The sequence below is a fragment of the Podarcis raffonei genome, chromosome 10 (genome assembly GCF_027172205.1).
Source record: "Podarcis raffonei isolate rPodRaf1 chromosome 10, rPodRaf1.pri, whole genome shotgun sequence".
Classification (NCBI taxonomy): Eukaryota; Metazoa; Chordata; class Lepidosauria; order Squamata; family Lacertidae; genus Podarcis; species Podarcis raffonei.
Window position 1 is genome coordinate 43,638,356 of NC_070611.1, and position 25,606 is coordinate 43,663,961.

General features: G+C 41.6%; 2 protein-coding genes across 2 annotated transcripts in view; both read left to right on the forward strand.

Moving 5' to 3' along the window:
- Positions 1 to 25,606, forward strand: part of LOC128422492 (uncharacterized) — a 66,228-nt gene that overhangs the window by 38,436 nt on the left and 2,186 nt on the right. The window contains exons 16-25 of the mRNA XM_053406576.1: positions 1,128 to 1,187; positions 2,003 to 2,288; positions 2,579 to 2,730; positions 3,458 to 3,502; positions 4,000 to 4,089; positions 4,560 to 4,845; positions 5,337 to 5,491; positions 7,834 to 8,119; positions 8,487 to 8,638; positions 9,815 to 9,858. Coding sequence (XP_053262551.1) covers positions 1,128 to 1,187; positions 2,003 to 2,288; positions 2,579 to 2,730; positions 3,458 to 3,502; positions 4,000 to 4,089; positions 4,560 to 4,845; positions 5,337 to 5,491; positions 7,834 to 8,119; positions 8,487 to 8,638; positions 9,815 to 9,852 — 1,550 coding nt within the window. The 3' untranslated portion in view covers positions 9,853 to 9,858. The remainder of the gene's footprint in view (positions 1 to 1,127; positions 1,188 to 2,002; positions 2,289 to 2,578; positions 2,731 to 3,457; positions 3,503 to 3,999; positions 4,090 to 4,559; positions 4,846 to 5,336; positions 5,492 to 7,833; positions 8,120 to 8,486; positions 8,639 to 9,814; positions 9,859 to 25,606) is intronic.
- LOC128422493 (uncharacterized) overlaps positions 16,472 to 25,606 on the forward strand; it is a 39,495-nt gene continuing 30,360 nt past the window's right edge. Inside the window, exons 1-3 of the mRNA XM_053406577.1 lie at positions 16,472 to 16,604; positions 20,094 to 20,379; positions 20,700 to 20,851. Of these exons, the coding sequence (XP_053262552.1) occupies positions 16,526 to 16,604; positions 20,094 to 20,379; positions 20,700 to 20,851 (517 nt within the window). The 5' untranslated portion in view covers positions 16,472 to 16,525. The remainder of the gene's footprint in view (positions 16,605 to 20,093; positions 20,380 to 20,699; positions 20,852 to 25,606) is intronic.

The following is a 25,606-nucleotide window of genomic DNA, read 5'->3' on the forward strand; positions in this document are numbered from 1 at the left end:
TGGAGGAAGCCATGACAGTTACATCATTATAATCCATTCCAAACCCAGCACAATATTTTCTAAAACTTTCCCCCCTCTCCTCCCCTGTGACCCACACCTTCTTCAAATCTGCTCTGGTAAGAATTTACTTCTACACCGTTTGTTCATTTCCCAGGTGAGGGAACACCCTTTTAAATAAAAACATGGAGCCAAGAAAATAACAGCAACAGATTCAGCAGAAACTGGGTTTATTAACGCTATTGCAATAGGACAACCTTGCTAACCAGTTGTTCAGCAGAACTGCTAGTTAGAAAAGACTGACATCAGGCACATCAGAACAATATATAGCAGTTTCAAACACAGCCACAAAAGTCATAAAACTTCAAAACATCCTTCTACATGCATCAAGAAAGGTTGCAAGTCATGGGATGTAAAGATATGTACCTGACTCCACATTGGAATCAACTTCCTTGGGGTGCCCCAAAACATTAGGTCTCAACTATCTCATTTTAACTCCAGTTATCTTGGCAACCAATCTTTCAGTAGGGTCTGTGGGCATTCCAATCCCTCAGTTTACTCCCCTGTTCCCAAGACATGTCAAAGACCTTCAAGAAGAGATGCTGGATTAACACCCGGGCGCTAACGCAAAACAGACATAGCAAAATGTTTTGGCTGTCACTTTCCAGGTCAGATAGAAGAGATGGAATGCAGCGTAGAAGGGGCAGCAGTGTGGAAAGCAACCCTTTCAGAGCATTGGAAGTTAATCCCTGTTATCTCTGTTTCCCCAGAGATAATTCAATAACCAAGATTTATAGCTTGGCTATCATTAATCACCACATCATAATCTCTGCTAAGCTAGAAGGTCGACCAGAGATATCTAGTCCACCATGTTTTCCTCCCGGAAGTCCACTTTCCTGGACTCTTGATTATGACTTTCATACTCTCTGCTGAATTTTATCTTTGCATGGTTTTAATTGTTGTGATTGACATTTCATTCTTTTTCTCTGCATGCTGCTCTGATAATTTTATCAACGGGAACCCAAGGATAAATAAATAAATAAATCTCTCTAGGCTGTGCTGAATGAATTACATCAGCAGATAAAGCTCAGCTAAGCCTTTTATTTCTTTTTATTATAAATTTTTGGCAGCTGACCATGAGCCAGAGAAGAACAAGCCACTCACACCAGGAGAACAAGTTAACACTTCTGGTAAGTAGACCATTGCATACTGCTAGTTGGGAAGGAATGTTGCTGGTATTGTAGTCTTGTAAATGTGGATGCCAGTTTGGGCATGATTCAGCCACTTTTAAGCAATTTCTGCAATGTGAGTTCTTTAAAGTCACTCAGCGCTACTTCCTGATAACCTTTAACTCAAGGGAAGCTGCTGAGCTCATCCATCCTTGGCCATTGGACAGTGGTTTGTGTTGATAGGAGTTGGAGTCCAACCAATCTGGGGGGCCATGGATGCCCCATCCCGCTTCAACTAGAGATTCTGGTGAATGAATTTAGGACTTGAGAATTCAAGGCATTTGCTCGCCCACTGATTGATGGGCCCTCAACTTTAACAATAAGACTAGCACTTATAATTCATTCATATATTTATTGCAGATCCATTTTGTATATTCTCATCACCATTGCTCAGTGATTTAAGTGTAGACAGCTTACATAAAAAAGAAATGAAATAAGCATTATTTTTTTAAAAATCACAATTGCCAATAAAGAAATACAGGATGCAGCTGTGTGATTTACTAAGTCAATAATAAAACATAATCAGGAGAAAACAATGAATGGCCTGGTCTAAATCAAATCAAAACAATTATATTCCCCCCCCAAAAGAAGATAAAAAGTAACCTTAAACTGTACTAAATCCAGACATTGCCATAGATCTGCTGGACTTGACGCTCCTGAGCTGCTGTGTTTGCATATGAAATGAAATTAAACCAAATGGGGAATAAGCAATCTTGGGCTCATTGGATCCTGAACACTTTCAAGATTATTTCAAGATTTTCTGCTCTTTCTTATAGTTCCCAATGTGGCTCTTGAAGGGAAAGCATTTCAGTCCAGTATCTACAATGCACTTGGAAACCCTGAGAATGCCATCGATGGGCATATAATTAGTGACTATATGCGTGGCAGCTGCACACACACACAACTAGAATTTAATCCATGGTGGACAGTGGATTTGGGAGCAGAGTTTCGTGTGTCCAGGGTTAGCATCACCAATCGAGGAGACTGCTGTGCGAGGCGGTTAAATGGGGCAGAAATCCGAATTGGAAGCTCACCAGTAAAAGGAGGAATCACAAATCCATGGTATGGTAACAGAGTGATGTTATTGATGGGATCATACCTGACCTTTCTTCCTTAAGTTCCTAAGAAGAGCCCTGCTAGATTAGATGAAGGCCAAGATTGAATAGTCTAGCACCTTGTGTTCTGTAGTAGCCAACCACATGCCTGCTGGGACCCCATATATAGAATATGAGGACAACAGCCCTCTTCAGCCATTGACCCTAGTAACTGATATTCAGAGACATGTTGCCTCTCACCTATCCTGCAGTATGACTTCTGGTTAATACTGACACATGAACTGGTTTCCATTCAAGGTGTGCGACAATTAGATCATTGGCCTCAGGGGCAACAGCCATTTATGACTGTGGAGAATTGCAAGGGCGGTATGTGACTATCACCATCCCAGGCATTCATATCCTCTCACTGTGTGAAGTTCAAGTGTTTGGTGAAAAGCTACCTTCCTCGGGTAAGTGTGGAGGATTCCTTGTCATGTTGTGGTTTGGTGGGCTGCTGACCGATGTTGTCCTTGAAAAGAAATGGATGGGAGATGTCTAGGCTAGGAAGTCTTTAATGGCAAGGGAACCTCTGGAGAAGGAATCCATCTCTTCTATTGGATGCTTCATGTCACATGTGCCTCTTTGTCTTTTAATAGCTGCAGTATCAAGTGATGATGTACACCAGAGGCGGGTGATCTTTAGACCATAGGCCTATATAGGCTTGCTAGGCCTCCCTGTTTTGGCCAGGGGGCTATATCAGGAAAGCCATGCTCACTTGTCCTACAACAGACGACATATAGATGACTTTAACATCTTCATGAAGAAGATGCTGATGCCCTGAGGGTAAAGCTGTGCCTGTAAACCTCTACCCTGCTCCCTTAGAGGCATGGAAGCTTTACCAGTAGAAAGCTGGCAACTTTAGTTAGGAGAAGGCTCAGAGTTCGATTGTTGACTCAGTCTAGAATGTTTACACCTGTCCTTCCCTTTTCCCATACCCATTATATTCATTGATATTCCTGTGGGACACTGACAAAATTCTTCTCAAGTTCTGTGCTATTTGGGGGTTTGTGATACTAGTGATCCCCATCAACCAAGTATACTTGGGGTTGTTGTTTTCTAAGTAAGGTTTGGCATGGCTCAGATATTTTTCATCACCTAGGAAGTGTTGCTTTGACACTCAATATATGTTTTGTCTAGGAGATGAAAAAGAGACCTCATCTGGAACTACACAAGAAGCAGAAGGTCAGTAAATGATCCTCACATTCATGCGTTCTAAAAGCCTAAAACATTATATACAAGACATGAACAAGCAGTATTTATTTAGCTGATTAGTTTGAATCAACATGGTAAATTTGGTCTTCGTCACCTCACCAAACACTTCCAGCAACTCTACACTTGTCCCTCTTGTTCCTAAGCTGCTATAAGGCGGCTCATTTCAACTTTCAGGACACAGCCCTCCTTCCCATCCAGGAATCCTTAAGGCAGTGACCTGGGACCTTTCAGATCTTATTGGACTCCAACTCCCATCAGCCCCCACTTGCATGGCCAATGGCCAGGCATGATGGGAGTTGAAGTTCATTTTTTTCTTGGAACTAAATTTGCTCCGTGGAGCTGGATTCACACTGAACTCATTCAGACTTGCTTCCTGGTATGTTTGCTTAGAAATACAACAAAGCACCCAGAATGAAATCATTCTCATATATTGCTAATCTTTTACTTACATTGATTTCTTTCACTAGTTTTTTCACCAATTGAACAATGGGAAAAGGCAAGAGAACCCAAACAGCCGTGGGAAGAAGCAAAAGAGAAGTGGCAACCCTATACAACGGGTAAGCTGACCCTTGTACTGAAGATGAATGTGAAAGATCAGACCTGGTGGTATATGTATTTTTCTTACGGATTGCATAAGAAACTTACCCAGGAGTTCCTGTATGCTCACACAGAGGACACTTGATTTATAAGTGCCAATGTTAAAATATTACTGTTGATATCATAAACCACTCTTCCCTAAGTACATCCTATCAAGCAATTCCTACAACTGTGGATGGGAACATGAGATTTCGGAGGCATAAGGTAAAAGCCCTCTTGTGGATAGAGGTGCTCAAATACACATACAGAAACAAGGACTCATGTATGCATGAATGCAATGCCCTGGTGTGCACAGAACCCCCAAATGTTAATTATTCATTCCACTAATATTTGAGAGCCTACTTTGCAAGTTCCTGTTCCTTCTGGATAGTTTTGCTAAGCTGTTTATTAGTGGAAACACCTCTCTTCCGTTGGTTTTTTTTTCTTGTAGTCTACAATGCAGCTCTTGAAGGAAAGGCATTCCAGTCCAGCATCTTCAATGATCTGGGATCTGCTGAGCATGCCAATGATGGCTCTACGTCTGCTGACTATTTGCGTGGACACTGCACTCACACCCAAGAAGAAGCTAATCCGTGGTGGACAGTGGACCTTAGGGAAAGATTTGATGTGTCCAGTGTAGTGATCACCAATCGAGGGGACTGTTGTGCGGAAAGGATAAATGGTGCTGAAATTCGAGTTGGGGACTCGGATGAAGAAGGAGGCATCAGAAATCCTAGGTATTGCCAATGTCAGCTAGGGTGCCAGGCCTAGGACTGGGCATTTGACTGGTCCGATTTAGTCAAGTGGCCAATCAAAAATGGTAAAGCAATGATAAAGTATTTCTTAAAAGATTAACTTTATTAGAAGAATAAGCAAGACTCTTTCAAAATTAACAGTAGACTAGCTTTTTAAATAACAAGAATACAAAGCTGAAAATGAATGAACTGCAGCTAAAATCTTATGTTCATTTTTCACATGGTCTAGACCTCATCTGAAGTCTGCAAAAAACAAAGCCAAATACTTGGTCAGTTTACGGGCTAAGTGAATGGCTAAGTGACAGTATTTGACTAGTGAATTGACTGGTATCCTTGCCATATTTTGGATAAAGCATTCATTAGCATAAGGCCTTGTTCATGCTTGCCCCTCACCCCCTGCCAGGTATTGAACTTGTTGCTGATTGTATTCTTTAAATCTCTCATTAAGGCTAACATACTGGTTTCCTTTCAAGGTGTGCCACCATCACTTCACTGGGTTTGGGAGAAACAAAAAAATATGACTGTGAGGGAATGCTGGGACGGTATGTGACTATTACCATTCCAGGCGAAGCCAAATATCTCACCCTCTGTGAAGTTCAAGTTTTTGGTCACAGGAGAACTCCCCCAGGTATGTATAAAAATTTCCCAACAAATACCTGAGTTGGTATTTGTTGGCATAATTACTTTTTGCTGGAGAAACAGTTGTCTGAGCTGGGTATGGGCACTTTCAGGTGTTTGAAATAAGACGTTCTCAGTACTCTAGGCTGGAATATATTATTACGGTTTTGAGGGGTCAGTCTGGTTGATGATTCCCTTCAAAATCTGTGATAGAGATTAGACTCTATACAAGGAAACCAGTCAAACCAGTTACTTTGTTCAGGTAATGGCATTAGCAGGCCAGGTAAGTCCTGCCATTCATATTAGAAAGACTTATGTCTCACAACAAATGTAACTGATCTGTAGAAAACACAACATGAAAAAGACACAATGCATGTACTTTTGTAAACTAAGAAAACCTTTAATAAAAATTATTTTTAAAAAGAAAAGAAAGAGTTTGCCCTGTTGCCCTCCATCTTGTGCTCAGGTTGTATGTATTTATAAATGAAGCTATATATCCTAAAGACATCACAGTCTCCAAAGATCTTCATTCCAAGGAAACTTCATTCCAGCACACCTGGAGTCTCTTGCTGCTTGGAGATTGGGGTGCACACAACAATATCCATTAGCCTTGTAACATTTGTTTATCCATCTATCCACCTCTCTCTCTCATCTATCTATCATCTATCTATCTATCTATCTATCTATCATCTATCTATCTATCATCTATATCTATCTATCTATCTATCATCTATATCATCTATCTATCATCTATCTATCTATCTATCTATCTATCATCTATATCTATCTATCTATCTATCTATCTATCTATCTATCTATCTATCTATCTATCATCTATCTATCTATCTATCTATCTATCATCTATCTATCTATCTATCATCTATCTATCTATCTATCAATCATCTATCTATCATCTATCTATCTATCTATCTATCATCTATCTATCTATCTATCATCTATCTATCTATCTATCATCTATCATCTCATCTATCTATCTATCTATCTATCTATCTATCTATCTATCATCTATATCTATCTATCATCTATCTATCTATCTATCATCTATCTATATCTATCTATCTATCTATCTATCTATCTATCATCTATCTATCTATCTATCATCTATCATCTATCTATCTATCTATCTATCTATCATCTATCTATCATCTATCTATCTATCTATCTATCTATCATCTATCTATCTATCTATCTACATCTATCTATCTATCATCTATCATCTATCATCTATCTATTATCTATCTATCATCTATCTATCTATCATCTATCTATCTATCTATCTACATCTATCTATCTATCATCTATCATCTATCATCTATCTATTATCTATCTATCATCTATCTATCTATCTATCTATCTATCATCATCTCTATCTATCTCTATCTCTATCATCTATCTATCTATCATCTATCTATCTATCTATCTATCTATCTATCATCTATCTATCTATCTATCTATCTATCTATCTATCTATCTATCATCTATCATCTATCTATCTATCTATCTATCTATCTATCTATCTATCTATCATCTATCTATATCTATCTATCTATCTATCTATCTATCATCTATCTATCTATCATCTATCTATCTATATCTATCTATCTATCATCTATCTATCTATATCTATCTATCTATCATCTATCTATCTATCTATCTATCTATCTATCTATCTATCTATCTCTATCTATCTATCTATCTATCTATCTATCTATCATCTATCTATCATCTATCTATCTATCTATCTATCTATCTATCTATCATCTATCTATCTATCATCTATCTATCTATCTATCTATCTATCTATCTATCATCATCATCTATCTATCTATCTATCTATCATCTATCTATCTATCTATCTATCTATCTATCATCTATCTATCTTCTATCTATCTATCCTATTTATTTCTCCCTAACAGGGACTTAAGGTGGCTAACATGTAAAATAGGAACAGCTAAAAACATTGGGGAAAATATCATTAAAAACAATTAAGCTTGAATATCTCTATCTCTGTCTCATCTACAAACACACACAAATACACTATTAACCAAGAAAAAGGGCCAGTCAGCAAATGACTATACCATGGGCACGTCCAGATTGGTGACTCATGTTGCTATCCAATCATTTGTTTCTCTACTGAGAGCTACAAGTTGAACTGTGTGTGTGTGTGTGTGTGTGCACACTCCTTTGATGTATACAATCTGCTATGTTGCATCCACACTAGTGGGTGTGACAAAGTTGAGATAAGGGCACTGCATTGTTCAAGCAATATCTGGAAACCCAGAACTAGTTTTCTTGTTTAGTTGTGTGAGCATTACTTTCCCTTTCCTGCAGTTCCCAATGTGGCCCTCGAAGGTGAGGCATCCCAGTCCAGTACCTACAACCAACTAGGAGTTGCAAAGAATGCCATTGATGGGTCCACCTGCACTAACTATATGCGTAGATCATGCACTCACACGGATATAGAGCTGAATCCATGGTGGGCGGTGGACTTGAAGGGAGAATTTGATGTGTCTAGCATAAGCATCACCAATCGAGAAGACTGTTGTGCAGACCGGCTGGATGGGGCTGAAATCCGCATTGGCAACTCCTTTGAGAATGGCGGTTCTGCAAATCCCAGGTACCTGCTGGTTGAATGTTCTCAAGGGGGTCACAAGGATAAGGCACAGAGAAGACAATACCATGAGGAAGATGAGACAATGCAGAAACCACAGATAAAAAATATATCTGTGAAATGCAGTGATCTTCCATTATTCATCTGTATCTTTTATTCTTTTCAGTGTGGATCAGGTTGACCAGCAGCCATCCAGATGTGGCTGGACTACAACTCCCATCACCCCTGACCTTTGGCCTGGGGCTGATGGGAGTTGGGTTCCTACAACTTCTAGAGGTCCACTGGTTAGCGGTTCCTGGCATAAATCATGTTGCAGTTGGTGGTGTCCTTCAGTCACCTAATATTATTAACATGAATGGATTTCTTTTTCAAGGTGTGCCACTATCACCTCACTAGGTGCTGGAGAAACCCGCAGTTACAATTGTGGAGGATTCAAAGGGCAGTATGTAACATTGACCATCCCAGGCATTCAGTATCTCACCCTGTGTGAAGTTCAAGTGTTTGGTGTGAAGGTGGATTCATCTGGTGAGTAAAAAGGTTTCTTGGGTGGATAAGAAATGTGGATAAGCCCTTAGTGGTGCAATTGATGCCTATCTCCATTTGCTGATAACTGAGCACCAGGCTCAGCATTACTGGCATTAGGCATGTGTCAGCGCTGCCCAAGGTCCCAGCTCACACAAGACCAACGCTGCTGCTTACTCAAGTTTAAAAGTCTTTATTGAAGTTCAGTCTCATTTCCAGACGCGCAGCGCGCAACGCTACATCTATCCATCAGACCGTAGAAGTCCCATCTGAATCTCCTCCCCCCTGACACCAGCTTAAGATTCTAGCCTTACTCCACCTCTTCCTCTGTTCCTTCTTTCTCTGGGTCCTTCTGCTAGTCGGAGTCTCAGCCCTCCGAGATTCTTCTGACGCTGATTCTCCCGACTCCTCCCCCCCCCTCTTTCGGGCTTTAGGACCTGGCTCCCAATCCGGGTTTTCTGCTGTCCCGCGCTCCTCCACATTTGAACTTGGCGCGCGCGCGCAGCCTCCCACTTTCCTTCTGACCGTTACACTTGTGTCACTGCTCCCCCTTTCGGGGAGGCTAGCTGGACCTGGCCTTCCCTCCTTCTCCCCACTCCCCGATGGAGGAGAAGCTGGTCCTGACTCACGTGACTCTTCCCCCCCACTGTGCTCTGGTGGGGGAACTGGCCCTACTCCTCCGCTACTCCTTTGGGACTCCCCTCTGGTTCCTTGTTTATGGATCGTCCCCTCTGGGATTCGCCTCGCCCTTACCATAGGCGCCCCCTCCTGGGAATCTTCTGATTCGCTGGAGAAGCTCATGGAATCTCTCGGTCCACTGTCATATTCCCCTACGCTCCCCTCTGATTCCTCTCCTCCGCTCTCTATTTGCTCTCTCCCCTGCTCTTCTGCTCCTGAGCCTCTGACAGCATGTAACATGAGTTCAGCACTAAACTGTTCTAAAACAATTGTGCTTCTAGTCAAGACCTCCCCATTTGGAACGCAGAAAGTGTAAAAGTGAACGGGGCATTTTATCCCAACAGCCAGAAAGGAGCCACCCTAAGGAGACAGGTGGAGATTGGGCAGATGGGGACCCTTTCCCCTCATCATCTGAGGAAGCTTGATGTTGTCAGAATTGGACACTTCTTCTTGTTTTGGATGTAAACACATATAATCATCTTCCCATCTTGAATTCTGCAGGACATCCAGACATCCCGTCTGAAAAGGAAGAAGCATAATTGAGAGTAAGTTCATTTCTCTTTAAATTCACAGATCTAAAAGATCTGCCACCCCCAATATTTGCAGAGGTCTACAAGGACTGGTTCTGAACTCTGCCTTGGACTGAATTTTGGGTGAAGTTTTGGGCTTCCACTCAGACAGATCCCCCAAATTTGGCTGAGAGGCTTGCTTCAAATTGGCACCATTTTTTCACATGCTTCAGAGCTACCAACCTAGAGGAAGTGGAGTTTTAGGCTATGCTGATCTCACTTCAGTCGCATCCTTCCCTATAGGAACAAAGACCTCAAGAGCTGAATCAGAGAACTGCCTCTATTGTCAAACGTTGTGTTTATGGTGATATATACATTTATTTTATGGTGGTGTATATTGGTCCATGGTTTTAGTGTGTGACAGCTGTTTCATTCATATGTATCCTTCCATATAGCAAAGATGACATGGTAATGTTCTATTGCTTCAGATAGGCAAAGAAGACAATTTTCCACTCTGCAAGCTTTGCGAAGGATTGCTCCTAACTGAATTTCATATCATTATCTCTCTTGAGTTTATTTTATTAGGCAGAAAACCCTATGTGTTTTTTGTATTTTTTTTGTATTGTGTGCTGTTTGTAGTCCTTGTGTATTGTAGGTAACCTTGGATAATTCATACAGAGGCAGAATATACAGTATATATTATTTCAAAAGAAAATAAATAATTGAGGCTGTGGTCATCCCACATGAATGTGTGAACTAGCCTTAAAAGGCTGTGGAGTGAACAACACTTTTCTAATAAGACAGAAGACAGTTAATATTTTAATTATTAGTTTTAATAACCTATATTGCTTGTTTAATATTGTTTTGCAGTATGTTGTCCAGGGAATGTTTGTAGATGCGTAGCTGTAAATATGTAATGCATAAAATAAACAACCCTGCCAGGTTGCATCCCAAGGAGAGCACAGATCCTGCAACCCACAAATCACCCTGGTATCTCAGCTGCCTTATTTTTTCTTTCCGCATAGATTACATTGCATGGGACAGGAAATTGTGAAACCAAGAGCCCCTACATTTGTAGAAAGACACCACAAATTATCGTTAGTAGGGACTAACAAGGAGGAACCCTGGCTGGCTGTCTAGAAGAACCTGCACCCAGAGGGATGTCAACTTCTTCCATGACTGCTAAACTCACCTGCTACTCATCTATAGGCTGAAATCCCAAATAAACAGTAGAACTTGCAACTCTATGTGGCTGGGTGTGTCATCTGTTACAAGATGGGGAAACGTATTCCTTGATTTTTCTTACATACTTTATTTATTTGAATAGTCATAATTCTCACTTTTTCAAACAATTTAAAAATGGCAGACATATTAGTAAAAGCTGTTGGGAAGCAATCTCAGATTTGAAAGGCCATTGTGACTGAGTCAGACCAATGGGTCCATTTGGATCAATATATGAATGTACTGTAACAGAGACGGAACACATGAAACCACAGCATGGCCCATGGGCTTTGTTTCTATGTAGAATATATATGGGAGAAAACCAGCCATGTTATTCTGTTGTGGCAAAAACACATTTGCTATGAACAAAATGGTGATTCTGCCCAACAGGTGAGGCAAGGGTATGGTTGTACCACTGAGCTTGGCAGTGGGCCAGACTCTCCTTATTGGGTGTCGTCCAGATGTTGAACTGCAACCCCAGGAGCCCCAGTCAGTTTGGTTGGAGGAGGTTACTGTAGGCAATGGGTTTTTGAGATCACAGATTGTACTCCTTGCTTCCTACTGCCATTCAACTGCCATTCCTCCTCCTTTATGGCCATGTTGCATGAAGCTGCCAACTGATCTGATAAAGGAGACACTCCTCTCTCTCTCCTTCTCTCTCTCTCTCTCTCTGTGTCTCTCTCTCTCTCTCTCTGTCTCTCTGTCTGTCTCTCGTAAGCTGACTGAGTTTGTTCATAACTTGCAAACAGGTCTGTCAGGTTGTTCCCAAGGCTGTCCTATTTTCCAGATTAGATTACATCTTTCGGCATTGAATAAATATTGCTACAGTTGAATAATGTTGATTTTCAGGAACTGAAGCTGCTAGCCTTGAACTCTGTTACAGAAAAAGTTGAATGGATATTGACAGCCTTCCAAAAACCACCCAGCAGCAGAGTTTCAGCTGTCTTTAGCTAGGCAGGATAAAATAAATATCTTGCATGCCTCCCATCCTACTTTTACTCTTGGGTTGGAAAACAGGGAACATGGTCTTAAAACTGTTTAGGAATGGGTGCATCTGTCAAATTCGGTTTCTCTCACATTTCCCTTCTGAAGTTCCAGTGATGCCAACACTGGATTTCCCAGGCCAGTTGACTGCATGTTGACTGGGGGCCCGACATCCACCCACTCAGTCCATAGGCAAGAACTGATGTTTATGTATATATATAAAATTATCCTAGTCTGTCTCACGGGGTGATTGCAAAGATAAAAAGAGGGGAGAACAAGGTACACAGCCTTGAGCTCCTGAGCTGAAAAACAAAATACAAATAAACAACAAGCAGCAGCAAATGTGTGCAGTTTCAGAACTGCACAGAAAATAAACACATTCAGAAAGAAATTTTGTCAATGATGATTTTTTAAATTAGAATTTTAACTTTTTTGTAATTTTAAGTGGTGCAATGATTTTACGGATGCATTTGCTGATTCGTTTTATATTTTACATTTATGTTTTGTGGTTACTGCATATGAATCAATGGTAGCCCGATGATGACAAGGAAACCAGTAGTGGTTGTGTGGCTGACTTGGAAAATTGCATTTACTAGGTAGCAGTGAAGCCTCATTTATTCATTTACCTGCAAGTAAATCATACCAAAAACAGCCAGTTGTGTTTTCCACTGTAAAGGCAGGATACTTGGTAAGTGAATGAAATAATGTGGACATGCAGGACGGCACTTAAATATGCATACAGCTAATCTCTTCATCCAGTGACAGACTAGCAGCAATAACAAGATATTCCTCTTTTTTTCTGCCACCCTGGGAGGCCTGTCTGGGAGTCCCAGGTAGGGGCGGTCAGCATTTCTTCCTCTGATTGCTTAACAACAGAGTTTATGTTATTGAGCATTCTTGGTAATAGCAGCTTCTCTGTATCTCCCTAATTGTTGCCTCCACATTTTGCTTTCTAGCTTTTTTTATAGATGTTTGATTGGCTTGCCCTCTTTTTAAAAAGAATGTTAAGAATCCAGGGCCCTTGTTGTGTTGGGGGTCTGGTACACGTGTACCCTCTATATTTCCTGTTGACAGTCCTGTTAATTTAAGATCTTCACATCACTGTGATAATTTTTTTAAGAACTCCAAGTCCTCAGAAGAAATCATCAACGTTTTGCATTAATTTCTCCTAATATGCCCATCTTTGTATGTCATTTTGCATAATATACTGTTGCACACTACCTCAATCTATCAGCAGTGCAAGATTCCAGTAGTTCTAGGTACTTACCCAGGGTTTGATTTCCCCAGTATGAGGGACAGCAAAGACACTGGTGTCTTTAGGATATATGGTGCACACACACACACACACACACACACACACACACAACTTGAGCCTATGATGGAGGGGCTAACAACAAGTCTTGTTTCTCCCATAAATGCAGCCTGGGCATTTTTCAGCCAGAATTCACCAGAACTCAGTTCTGTCACCTCTCAGGTAGGCACCATTACCATTATAAGAGAACAAGTAAGGCATTCCTGCTGAGTTCCTGCACCTCTTTTTCTAGAAAAATAGTACTGGCTACAGCTTTGGATTCAGGCATGTCTCTCCACTGCCTACAGGAGTTGCCAGAAGCAGGAATACAAGGTGCCATGCACCCATCATAGAGAGTCCACTCTGGATTTGTGTAGGGATCAAACCAAATTTTATTGGTCAACCAAATACAGGTTAAAGCCTGAAATCAAACGTAAACAAACAGGTCACAAAAACATTATAGCACATAAGGTTAAATCATTATACACACCACAGGTATAGATAAATGGCCAAAAAAACTCCTCAGGGCACAAGACTGGACTCTTGGGCTTTCCTGAGTTGGGAGCCTTTTATCACTGTGTTAACATAACTGATTTGTTCAAGCTAGACAGCAGGTGAGGCTGTGGAGAATTAGCCATGGGGAATCAGGGACAGTTCCATGACAAAAGATCCTGAACAGCTTCCTGTGTGCTGGCATCTTCACACAACAGAGGGAGAAGAGGGAAAGCACTTGTTCTCTTTTCTAAGCTCTACACAATTTCACAGTGCATGGAGATTCCTTGCACCAGAGGAGTAGTACTTTCCTGCTTTGAGAGAGTCCTATCAATGGGAGAGAAATATTTTGATAGCTTCCTTCGTTGGTTTGGCTTTGTCTGGCTTGCTTAACTTGTTCCAATCTTTTTCTTTTTGCATTCTTGTAACCACCATATCAGATGGATCTACTTCACTTAATATTTTGAACTGAACTATAGGGCAGATTCTTTTGCCTTTAATTCCTTTAATTCCTTTCAGCAACTCCTGGCTTAGTTGCTAAACTCCAGGCAGGACAGGTTTTTCTCTTGAGCAAAGCAAATTTGTGCAAGATGTTACAACACTCAGCGGCTTTCTAACTTGAAGGAAATGGTAAATTATAGCAATAATAGGTAGAGAGTGACACGTCACACTACCCAGTCTCTGTACTCCACAAACAAATGCCATTTTTATGGGTTTAAAATTAATTAAAAACAGATCTCCAGGGCAAATGTCCTCTGGTCTCCACTCCATAAAATATTGGTAAGACAAGTTGAAACTACTTAACACAAAGTTAAAACAAAGTTAAGACTAATTTAGAACCTCAAGAGCTGTGGAGCAACCTGAGCTGTCAGCTTTCTCCTGTTCACTGTCAGTATGTGTATGGTTTGCTCCTTAGCCTTTTCTTCTCCTGAATATATTCCACAAGGCAGTGCATGTTTAGGTCCAGAATTTTCCTTTTCTTAGATGGGCTACCTTCCCGGATTGATGAGCCCCATCTGCCCCTCATTTCCACCTACAGCATGTGCAGAAACCACCTTCTTGTCTGTTGGACCCACTATTAGTCCCACCCGCTCAATCCCCAGGAGCCTGTCTTCACATGCAAGAGAGTCCTTTAATTCACCAATGGTTTGAAACCCATCGGCTGCCCTCACCTGGTTTAGCTGGCCAGCGAAAGCCATTCCCCGGGTGTAGCTGCTGTTGCATGCTGACAGTTTCTAGGAGCCACAGGTGAGAGCTGGGTGCAGGGTGGGGACCAAAGTTGGGCAAAGTACCCCAGGAAGAGTATGACATGTCCCCCACCAGAGGTACCACCCCTCCCCTGATAACATATTACTAAGTAACTAAAGGGGAGAGAACCAGAAATAGCAAAAGATGCAATAATGTAGCACAGCACAAACGCTGAAGAGGTTGAAAAAGTTCTTAAAACACTTGGGGAAAACAAAAAGATATCATCACCTGATGTTGAAAAGACCAAAACAAATAGAGTGCCACTGCCAAACAGACCCTTAATCTAGTAGACACCCTTTCTTCTTTTGGAATGGACAATGAAGAGTGTCCAGAGAAGATCTATGGGTCCAAGGAGGCATCTTCACCATCATTTTATTTGGGTACCACATTTCCAGACTCTGGACTTACATCCCTGGAGAAGGTAGAATGGCGCCCTCTTTGTTGTCCTGCTGACAGGTGAAGAGTTTCTCTTTCCAACAGGCTCTTGGAAACTGGCTGCATTTAATGAAAGGGGTGGAGCACTGGTATGTTTTAAACAGATTTTATATAGGTATATAGTTTTAATTCTTTTAATGTCTTTTTAATGATTTCTCCCCCTATGTTTTTAACAATTCTTGTTTTTATCTGTAAGCTGCCTTGAGTACTGTCAGGGGGGAAAGGTGATGTAGAAATAAATTAATAATAAAAATAATAATATTTAAAAATATAGTTAAAACCATGCTCATGGTGATGTACAGCATGAATTTACATAATTACAAGTGTTACAAAAGTAGCCATAACAATACACAACCAAAGTAGAAAAAATTCACATAAATTAGGCCAGGTGGGAAAAGGACTGCAAGGCAGGGAGCAGGTCTTCCAGGATTAGCATTCAATACGGTCTCTTGGTTGGGCAAGGAGGCAATCCATTTTAGGTAATCTGACCCAAAGGCTGCTAATGGCTTTAAAGGTTAAAACCAGCACTCTGAATTGGGCCTAGGAACAGACCCACAGCTGACAGTAAAGAGCTGGTGTGATATGATTGGAATAGCTAATCCCAGAACAAGTGTTAGATGCTTCACATGACACAGCTCTATATAGGTTTGGAGCTGGAGGGGTCTTTTTGTGGTTTGTGATACAGTGTTTGTGTAACTTTGTTCTGAAAGAAAGAACTGAACTATTTATTTACATTTAAGACTATTGTTCATGTACTGTTTCTGATATTTTGTCTCATTTATCTCAGCCTGCCCTTTATCAACCTAATCTCCTCATGTTTTAATAACTGGCAAGAGGTCAAATATTTGCTTTGACCACAAAGTTGAAAGGAAACTTTGAGTGGTCTTCATTATGAACAGTTTTCTGATTGGAGGAGAGCAGCATCCCGGGCAGTTTAATAACCCCCTTCCCACTCTGTTGGGGGCACTCAAATCAAGAGCGCTTCTCTCTCTCTGTAAGTCTGTCTCCTGAGCCTTGGCCCAAAAGGACACAATGCTTCAAGGAAGGACTGTGAGATGCTGCCTTTTGCTGATGCTCTTGACCATCCTGCCAACACGGCCTGCATTGGAAGGTGCGTTACCAAGAATTGGGTGTCATTCCTCCCCCTATTTTTCCTTCCCCCCTAATATTCACTGGTGCAAACCCATAGAAGGCTGGCTTAATTCCCACTGGAAAAGAATATGACAAGTTAATTGTGACTTACAGATAGCCTGTTAATTTCAATAGGGCTTCCTATATGAGTGCCTGCCTTTAGATCTGGGCCTCTGTTTTGGTTAAGAAATATTTCTTAACAGTAGTTAATCAGAGTCAAGATAAATTCCTGAAGTGCTCAATCTGCCCTCCTCATTGGAAACTACTGTTTGGGGTTTTTATAATAATTTTTATTTTTAATTACAATCCAATAATAGTCTCATTATAGCAACACCAATTTACAATACAATTATTAATACCAATAGTTCAAATACCAAATTGTATAATTTAGATAAGGTGCCCCCCCACATGCTAGAATTGATGGCTTGGTTATTTGCTTTATTTCTGCATTCCAAAATCTTACTAATTTCCATTACATTCCGGTCATAATAATAATAATCCCTTATATACAACAACTGCAATATTAATAACTTCTATTCATGTTGACACATTAAATTATTTATAAAACTACAACTCAGGAACTCAAACTATATCCTTGTTCTTCCTGTGTGTGGCAATTATTCTGTCTGTAGTGTTTCTTCCTGTCCTTGTAAGATGTCATGTCTTTCTTTCACCCAGTTGTTGCTGTTATCCATCATGCCTTGAGTGAAGCTGATATCCCATTGTTGTTCCAGAAATTTCTCCATCGTTCTGTCCCATGCTTCGTTGTTTTACAACTTTAATAACAGCTGCAAAAATCAGTCTGTCCCAATAAATAACCTGTTTTCACAATTTTTCCACTCAGCCTGGGGAAAAGAGTGGTCTGTCAAACTGCAGATGACTCAGTAATGAACCTTATAAGTTCCTTGGCAAGTTCACAGATCTCCTTTTGTCCAAATGAAGATAAATGAGCAATTATACTTCCAATTAAATTAAATTCCAAGTCCTCTTAGCATTATTCAATTCATTCCATAAATAATAAAGGATGGAAAAGTCAGCTTTAAGTTTTCATCATAAACCTTTTGCAAAACAGAGCTTCCCTTCCCTTTTCCTTTTTTTTTTACACACACAGTTCCGTTTAATGTTATATTGCATATCTATAATCCAATTTCTTCCATCCTTGTTGTACAAATATAAATTGAACTAAACATTCAGAGGAGAGTTGCCAAGTCATAATTGTAGAGAAGAAAAAATTTAAATAAAGAAACCATAGGCTCCCCTCCCCCAACACCGTCTTTGGCACCGAATGAGATTTTACCTCTAATTCAAACCTTAAAGTCCTTGCAGTTGTTAATGTTCCACAGTTTGTGATCCCTATCTTTTCCAGTACGCACCTGTACTTTAGTCCAATTAAGCTCTAATTAACAGGATAATGTCTGCTTCTTAATGGTGGCATTGGAGGGTTTTAAGCAGGCAAAGTGCTTTTGCACTCAGCGCCTTAATGCCTCTCGCAATCCATGCCGGAGTGAGAGCCAGGTACTGAGACAAACTGCGAGTGAAGCCCATTCCCCCTTGTCCCTAGGGGGAATTTGCAAGGATAATTACCCTCAATCACCCTTGTTTTTCCTTCACCAACAATCTCCCGCTGTTGTGGGAGCTGCCTGCATTAAGGCAGTGTGGAACCGGAAGCCCCTCACTGGGCAATTCTAGCCACGTTTGCTATGGGGTTGGTTTAATTGACAACAGAACTTGCATTAGTCACAACTAACTTGTTCCTTTGGTTTCAATGGGCTTTTAGTGTCACTGAAGTAAAGCTCATTGAGTTCAAGGAGATTTACTCCAGGTAAGTGAGTACAAGAATGCAGTCTTAAGCACAACCAACCCATACCCTTCAACATTCCTCAAATGAAAATAGGAAAATTTCACCCTCCCCTAACAATTGACACCATTCCTCCACCCCCTGAGCATTTCCACCACCACTACACCAATGGGACACAGCACACCCACCCTCCACCATCCTAAGGAAACCCCCTAGTCCCAATTTTATGGTATCTTTACGGCATTTCCATGTGCTGCTCTGGTTCGCCAGAAGCAGCTTAGTCATGCTGGCCACATGACCCGGAAGCTGTCTGCGGACAAATGCCAGCTCCCTCGGCCCATAGAGTGAGATGAGCGCCACAACCCCAGAGTCGGTCACGACTAGACCTAATGGGGTACCTTTACCTATCTTTACAAAAAGAAAAACACACTAATAAATAACTTAAAAGGGGGCAAGGTTAGACATGGGTGCACAAAGTGGTGTTTTTTTTAAAAAAACCCAAGACTCCTTGCATGCTGCTCTGCTCCCCTTTTTCTGCCCAGGATGGTCCTGCTCCATCTGCACCTTGAAGCCGGCGAGTGGTAGCAGCAGCCTCTCCTCCTCCTCACTCGCTCTCCTGCAGCTGCTTCAAGTGGCCATGGAGAATCCATTGAGAGGCCACCTTAGAGGCACCGGGATGCTCCTGCACAGCTGCCACTGCTGGTGCCACCACTGCTGCTCCGAGCAAGCGCCAGCTCATTCTCCTCCCCAAGCTTCGTGGCGGTGGCAATGATAGGGGAATTGGGGGCATTCCAGAATCAAATCAGAAGCCGGGATGGCTTCTGTAATTCCAGAACTATCCCTGGAAAACAGGGACACTTGGAGGGTATGCTAACCTTTTGTGCTACTTGCTGCAGTAACCTCAAGTAGAATATGACATAGGTTTAGAGGCACCATTATACTTCTGGTTTTAATTTGTACTGGAAGCTTTCATAACACCGAATGAGGGCCCATCAACACTCCTGTTTGTGCCACAATTTCTAGGCAGAGAACTGTGATTTTTAGGCATGGGTGCAAGGGAGTGGGGTTTTTTATTTGTGCCACCACAGAAAACCTGTTTGACTTTTGGTTTGATTAAGCGGTAAACAGTGAGTTTTCCCAGGAAAGTGGTGTGACAAAAAAACGCTGTGCTTGGATCCATGCCTACAAATCACAGACCTGAAAGAAGCATTATTTTTTAAAAAATAATTTATTACAATTGCCAATAAGGAAATACAGGATACAGCTATGTGATTTACTAAGTCAATAATATAAAACATATGCTGAAGAAAAGAATGAATGGCCCATGATTACAAAGGGCTCCATTGTCTAAATCAAAACCATTATAAATCTTTCTTTCATAAAAGAAGATAAAAAGTAATCTTAAAGTTAAAGGTAAAGGGACCCCTGAATGTTAAGTCCAGTCGCGGACGACTCTGGGGTTGTGGCACTCATCTCTCTATACTTAATATTAAACTGTATTAAATCCAGACATTCACATAGACCTGCTGGACCTAACGCTCCAGAGCTGCCGTGGTTGTTTATGAAATGAAATAAAATCAAATGGTGAATAAGCGATCTTGGGCTCTTTGGCCCATGGACACTTTCAGCTTTTGTGATAATTTTTTCAAGATTTTCTATTCATTCTTATAGTTCCCAATGTGGCTCTTGATGGTAAGGCGTCACAGTCCAGTATCTACAATGACCTTGGAAAGCCTGAGAATGCCATTGATGGGTCACCATCTACTAACTATATGGATGGCCACTGCACACACACAAAACTAGAACTGAATCCATGGTGGACAGTGGATTTGGGAGCAGAGTTTCGTGTGTCCAGTGTTAGCATCACCAATCGAGGAGACTGCTGTGCACTGCGAATAATTGGGGCTCAAATCCGAATTGGAAACTCACCAGGAAAAGGTGGAATCACGAGTCCAAGGTAGGGTAACAGAGTGATGATATTGAAGGGGTTATATTTGACTTTTCTTTAAGATCCTAAGAAGAGCCCTGCTAGATTAGATAAAGGCCAAGGTTAAATAGTCTCTTGTTTTCTGTAGTAGCCAACCATATGCCTACTGGCCCTCTTCAGCCATTATCCCTAATAATGCCTGCTGGGACCCCATATATAGAGCATGAGAACAATAGCCTTCTTCAGCCTTTGTCCCTAATAACTGGCATTAAGAAGCATGTTACCTCTGATCCATCCTACAATATGACTTCTAGTTAATACTAATCAATATGAACTGGTTCCTATTCAAGGTGTGCTACAATCATATTACTGGGCCAAGGGAGAACCGCCAATTTTGGCTGTAGAAAAAAGCAAGGGCGGTATGTAACTATCACCATCCCAGGCATTCGTATCCTCTCACTGTGTGAAGTTCAAGTGTTTGGTGAAAAGGTACCTTCCTCGGGTAAGTGCGGAGGTTTCCTTCTCATGTTGTGGTTTGGTGGGCTGCTGACCGATAGCCTTGAAAAGAAGTGGATGGGAGATGTCTAGGCTAGGAAGTCTTTAATGGCAGGGGAAGCTCTGGAGGAGGACTCCATCTCTTCAGTGGGGGATGCTTCATGTCACATGTGCCTCTTTGTCTTTTAATAACTGCAGTATCACGTGATGATACACAAGAGGTGGGGAATCTTTAGCCCATAGGCCTATACAGTGGTGCCTCGCAAGACGAAATTAATCCGTTCCGCGAGTCTCTTCGTCTTGCGGTTTTTTCATCTTGCGAAGCATGGCTATTAGCGGCTTAGCGGCTTAGCGGCTATTAACGGCTTAGCGGCTTAGCGGCTTAGCGGCTATTAACGGCTTAGTGGTTTAGCGGCTTTAAGAAAAAGGAAACAAACTCGCAAGAACTCGCAAGACGTTTCGTCTTGCGAAGCAAGCCCATAGGGAAATTCATCTTGTGGAACGACTCGAAAAACGGAAAACTCTTTCGTCTTGCTCGTTTTTCGTCTTGCGAGGCATTTGTCTTGCGAGGTACCGCTGTATAGGCTTGCTAGGCCTCCCTGTTTTGGCCAGGGGGCTATATCAGGAAAGCCATGCTCACTTGCCCTACAACAGACGACATAGAGGCAGTGATAACTTTAACACCTTCATGAAGAAGATGCTGATGCCCTGAAGGTAAAGCTGTGCCTGTAAACCTCTACCCTGCTCCCTTAGAGGCATGGAAGCTTTACCAGTAGAAAGCTGGCAACTTTCTTAGGACAAGACTTAGAGTCCGATTGTAGATTCAGTCCAGAACAGTGTGTCCCAAAGTGGATGATACTACCCCCTGGAGGGCACTGGAATGATCCTGGGGGTCTCTCATGGTTCTGGTGGTCATGCTGAAGGTCAAGTGTTTTCCCAGGCATGGGTGAACTCTTTTCAGCTTCACCCAAGCCCGGGAAGTGGACCACAGCTTGCCAATGCATTTGGCCAATGGCAGGCAGGCTGCAGCACTGGCCCCACTCCTGGAATGGATTGTACTGAGGCTTCATTCTGGTCCACCCCATGGGTTTTTAATCCCGGGGCCTAGTCCACCTCCTTGTCCAGTTTTGAAAAAACATTCATACACACATCACCGGTTGTGTAATGATGCTTACCGATGTAACCAAGAGTTAAAGCCATAGTGATAACTTTATTTTACTTTACAAAGAAACACACCAAGTGCAAGTTATAACCGATCAGTGGTCCAGTCCTCCAACAGGTCTTCACAAGCAACTGCTGGCAGGCGAGCGTGTCGCGCATTGTTGGGAAGTCTGATGAACAGGCCAAATAGGTTTGGGAACCTCTGGTCTAGGAAGTTCACATCTGTTATATTCATTGATATTCCTGTGGGACACTGACGAAATTCTTCTCGAGTTCTGTGCTATTTGGGGGTTTGTGATTCCAGTGATCTCCATCAACCAAGTATACTTGGGGTTGTTGTTTTTTAAGTAAGGTTTGGCATGGCTCAGATATTTTTCATCACATAGGAAGTCTTGCTTTGACATTTAATATATGTTTTATCTAGGAGATGAAGAGGGGACCACATCTGGAATGGAAGAAGCATAAGGTTGGTAAATGATCCTAAGATAACACATGCTCCAAAAGCCTAAAACATTATACACTAAACATGAACAGTCAATATTTATTTAGCTGGTTAGTTTGAATCAATATGGTAAATTTGGTTTTCTTCACCTCACCAAACACTTCCAGCAACTTGACGCCTTCCCCTCTTGTTCCTAAGCCTCTATAAGGTGGCTCATTTCATCTTGCAGGGCACAGCCTTCCATCCCACACACACCCATCACAATCTTTAAGGCAGTGACCTGGGGCCCTTCAGATCTTATTGGACTCCAACTCCCACCATTACCAGACAATATGGGCAATGGCCAGGGATGACTGGAGCTCCAGATGGGCATTTCCAGATTGGTGATACATACATAGAGTTATGCAATCATTTGTTTTTCTACTGAGAGCTACAAGTGGAAGTGTGTGTGTATATACTCTTTTAATGGGAGCATCCTGCTATATTCCATGCACACTTTTTTTTAAAATTATGTTTATTAAAATTTTCAAAAAAGAATACAAAGGAAAACAGAAAAGAGAAAAAGAAAAAAAGAAAAAAGAAAAGAAAAAGAAAAACAGCAATTTAAAAGTTTACCATAATTATATTCCATACCCAATTTCCTTGACTTCCCCACACCTACCCTTCTTGTATTCCAATTCCAATTTTTAGCTCAGCAATTTTTATCCCCCCCACTTTACCTTATTTCCTCTAATTCAATTATCTTAAACAAATTTTAACTTCTAAACCTCTATCTTTATATTTCAAAACTTATTCTTAACATACTTTCCCTAAATTCCTCCATCAATTTAATTAACCTATTTAAACTTAAAAATCCCAATCTTTATACACGAAACACTTATTTTTGATAATCTTTTGCTAAGGTCGGCCCCAAATCTCTCCCCAAATTCCCCATTTTTATGTTAGTGGCAAAAGCCAACTTAATTAAAACAGAATCATATTTTTACACCCTTTAAATTCCCAAAGCCCTCCCACCCCCTTTCCCGGTTTCGATCCCCAACCAAAGTCCATCAGTCCATCCAAAATCAGCCTGGCGATCTCACATCCGAGGCACTTAACCCTCTCTCAATTTCTCTCTGCCGGTTTTCTTGATGGTCCTTTATTTTAAATTCCGAATCTCGAAGAGGCTCTGTTCCAGTAAAGTCCATATTTCTTCCAGCCAGACCTCCATATTTAACAATGGAGCCAAAATCTTGTTTCTTACTTCTCATAAGTTCAAATGTCCCAAAGACTCCAAACTCTGTACTGTCCATATTTATATTCCATATGTCTTCCGATCCCCATAAAAGGAGATCTCTCCAGATTCCATTCTTCACTTCCAGCCAAACTTTCATTGTCATGTTCTTATTTTCAATTGTTTCCAACTTAACAGGCCTCTGGCTCTCTTTAGCCATCTGCAACATCCCAGCGCCTCCTTCTTTCTCATATTCTTTAAATGGCATCTCAAATGACTCAGACTCTTTCTCCTGTTTGGCTATAAGGATTTTTGTATCAGCAGCAACACTTCCCTGTTCATCTGCAGGAGCTTGAATCATATCCTTTCCAGGTTCAGCAATTTTGTTTACTGTTCCCTTCATTGTTATTACACTCATAGTCAAAACATCTGTCTGTTTCTGTAGATTTCCCAAAAGACGAAAGGTCTTTTCCAGTTCAGCCAGTATTTTTCCACTTACAGCCATTTTTGTAATGTCCTGAACCCCCTCTAGAGGGATTCTAGTTACTTAATGACAAATTAACCTTTTCTTCTTTGTTTTTAACAATTTGTTACCAAATTGTATCAAATGTAACCAGCAAAGACACAGTTCTCCTTTTTTTTTCCAGCTTTGACAGCTAATTTGACAGCTGTCAAAGTCTATAAACCTCTTCCACAGGCTCTCTGCCCGATCGCTCCCGGGTTTTGGGGGAGGGGTGAATTCCGTTCTCTTATCCTCCAGCACAGTCACTTAAATTGGCCCAATATAAAGTTAATTGCGCTTTTCCACAAAAAACAAAAGACATTCACACAACCTTAGTAATAAAATCCTTGCTTTACGATGCTTACAAGGCGGGCAGGTTGACTTCCTTTTTAGCACCTTACCCGATCTTGCCGAATTCCCAGAAGTAATTTTCCCTTTTAAGTCCAATTACCGTGTTACTCACGGGTCGTTACTTTGATCCAAAAGTTCAAAAGAAGAAGTTAACGCTCTCCGTCCATGGCATGCGGCTTCACTCAGCAGGGGAAGCAGTCGAACTCTCAGCACCACACCTCCCTCCGTCCCCCGTTCCGAAGCCTTTAAAAAGGCTTCTTTGCGGGTCGGGGGGGGCGCGCAAATGGTGCCCACCGAGTCACCAGGTCCACAGGCTTCAGCGCCTGTGGTTTCTAAGGGTCCCCGCGTCGCCACCGCAGCAGAACCCGACCCCTGTTGAGCAGATTCCCTCCGGAGCTCGGAGGGAATCCGCCATTAGACGATGGCGCCAACCCGGAAGTCTCCTATATTCCATGCACACTAGTGGGTAGGACTAAGCTGAGTGGATGGGGAAGCCTCCCATAAGTACCTTTCTGCTGCTCCCACCAGATGCATGTTGCCATTGGTGCATCTTCCTTGGGATATTGTGTATGCCTAAAGAAGCAGCTGGGCCTTGTGCTATCTCTAGAAAGCTAGGTTCGATCGGCACTTGATCCTTGCTTTCTGGGCATGGGTATGAGCGGTTTTCCCCTTGCCCCACTCCTTTCCAAGGGAAAACTTACTCTTTAGTGGTGTTGTGTTCATGCTGATACAGAACATCTGTCCATGGTTCTGATCTGTGACAACTGTCTCATGCATATGCATCCTTCCATATAGGAAAGATGTCCTAGTGAGCAACACTTTTATAATAAGATTACAGTATTACTGTATATTGCATGTTTAGTATTGTTTTGCAGTACAGTTATACCTTGGAAGTTGAACGGAATCCATTCTGGAAGTCCATTCTACTTCCAAAATCAGCAGCCAATCAGAAGTCACAGAAGCCCCATTGGACGTTCGGGTTCCAAAAGACCATTGGCAAACCAGAACAATAACTTATGGGTTTGCGGCATTCCGGAGCCAAAATGTACAAGTTCCAAATTTGGTCTAATTTGAAGCTTTCCTTGTTGGGTCG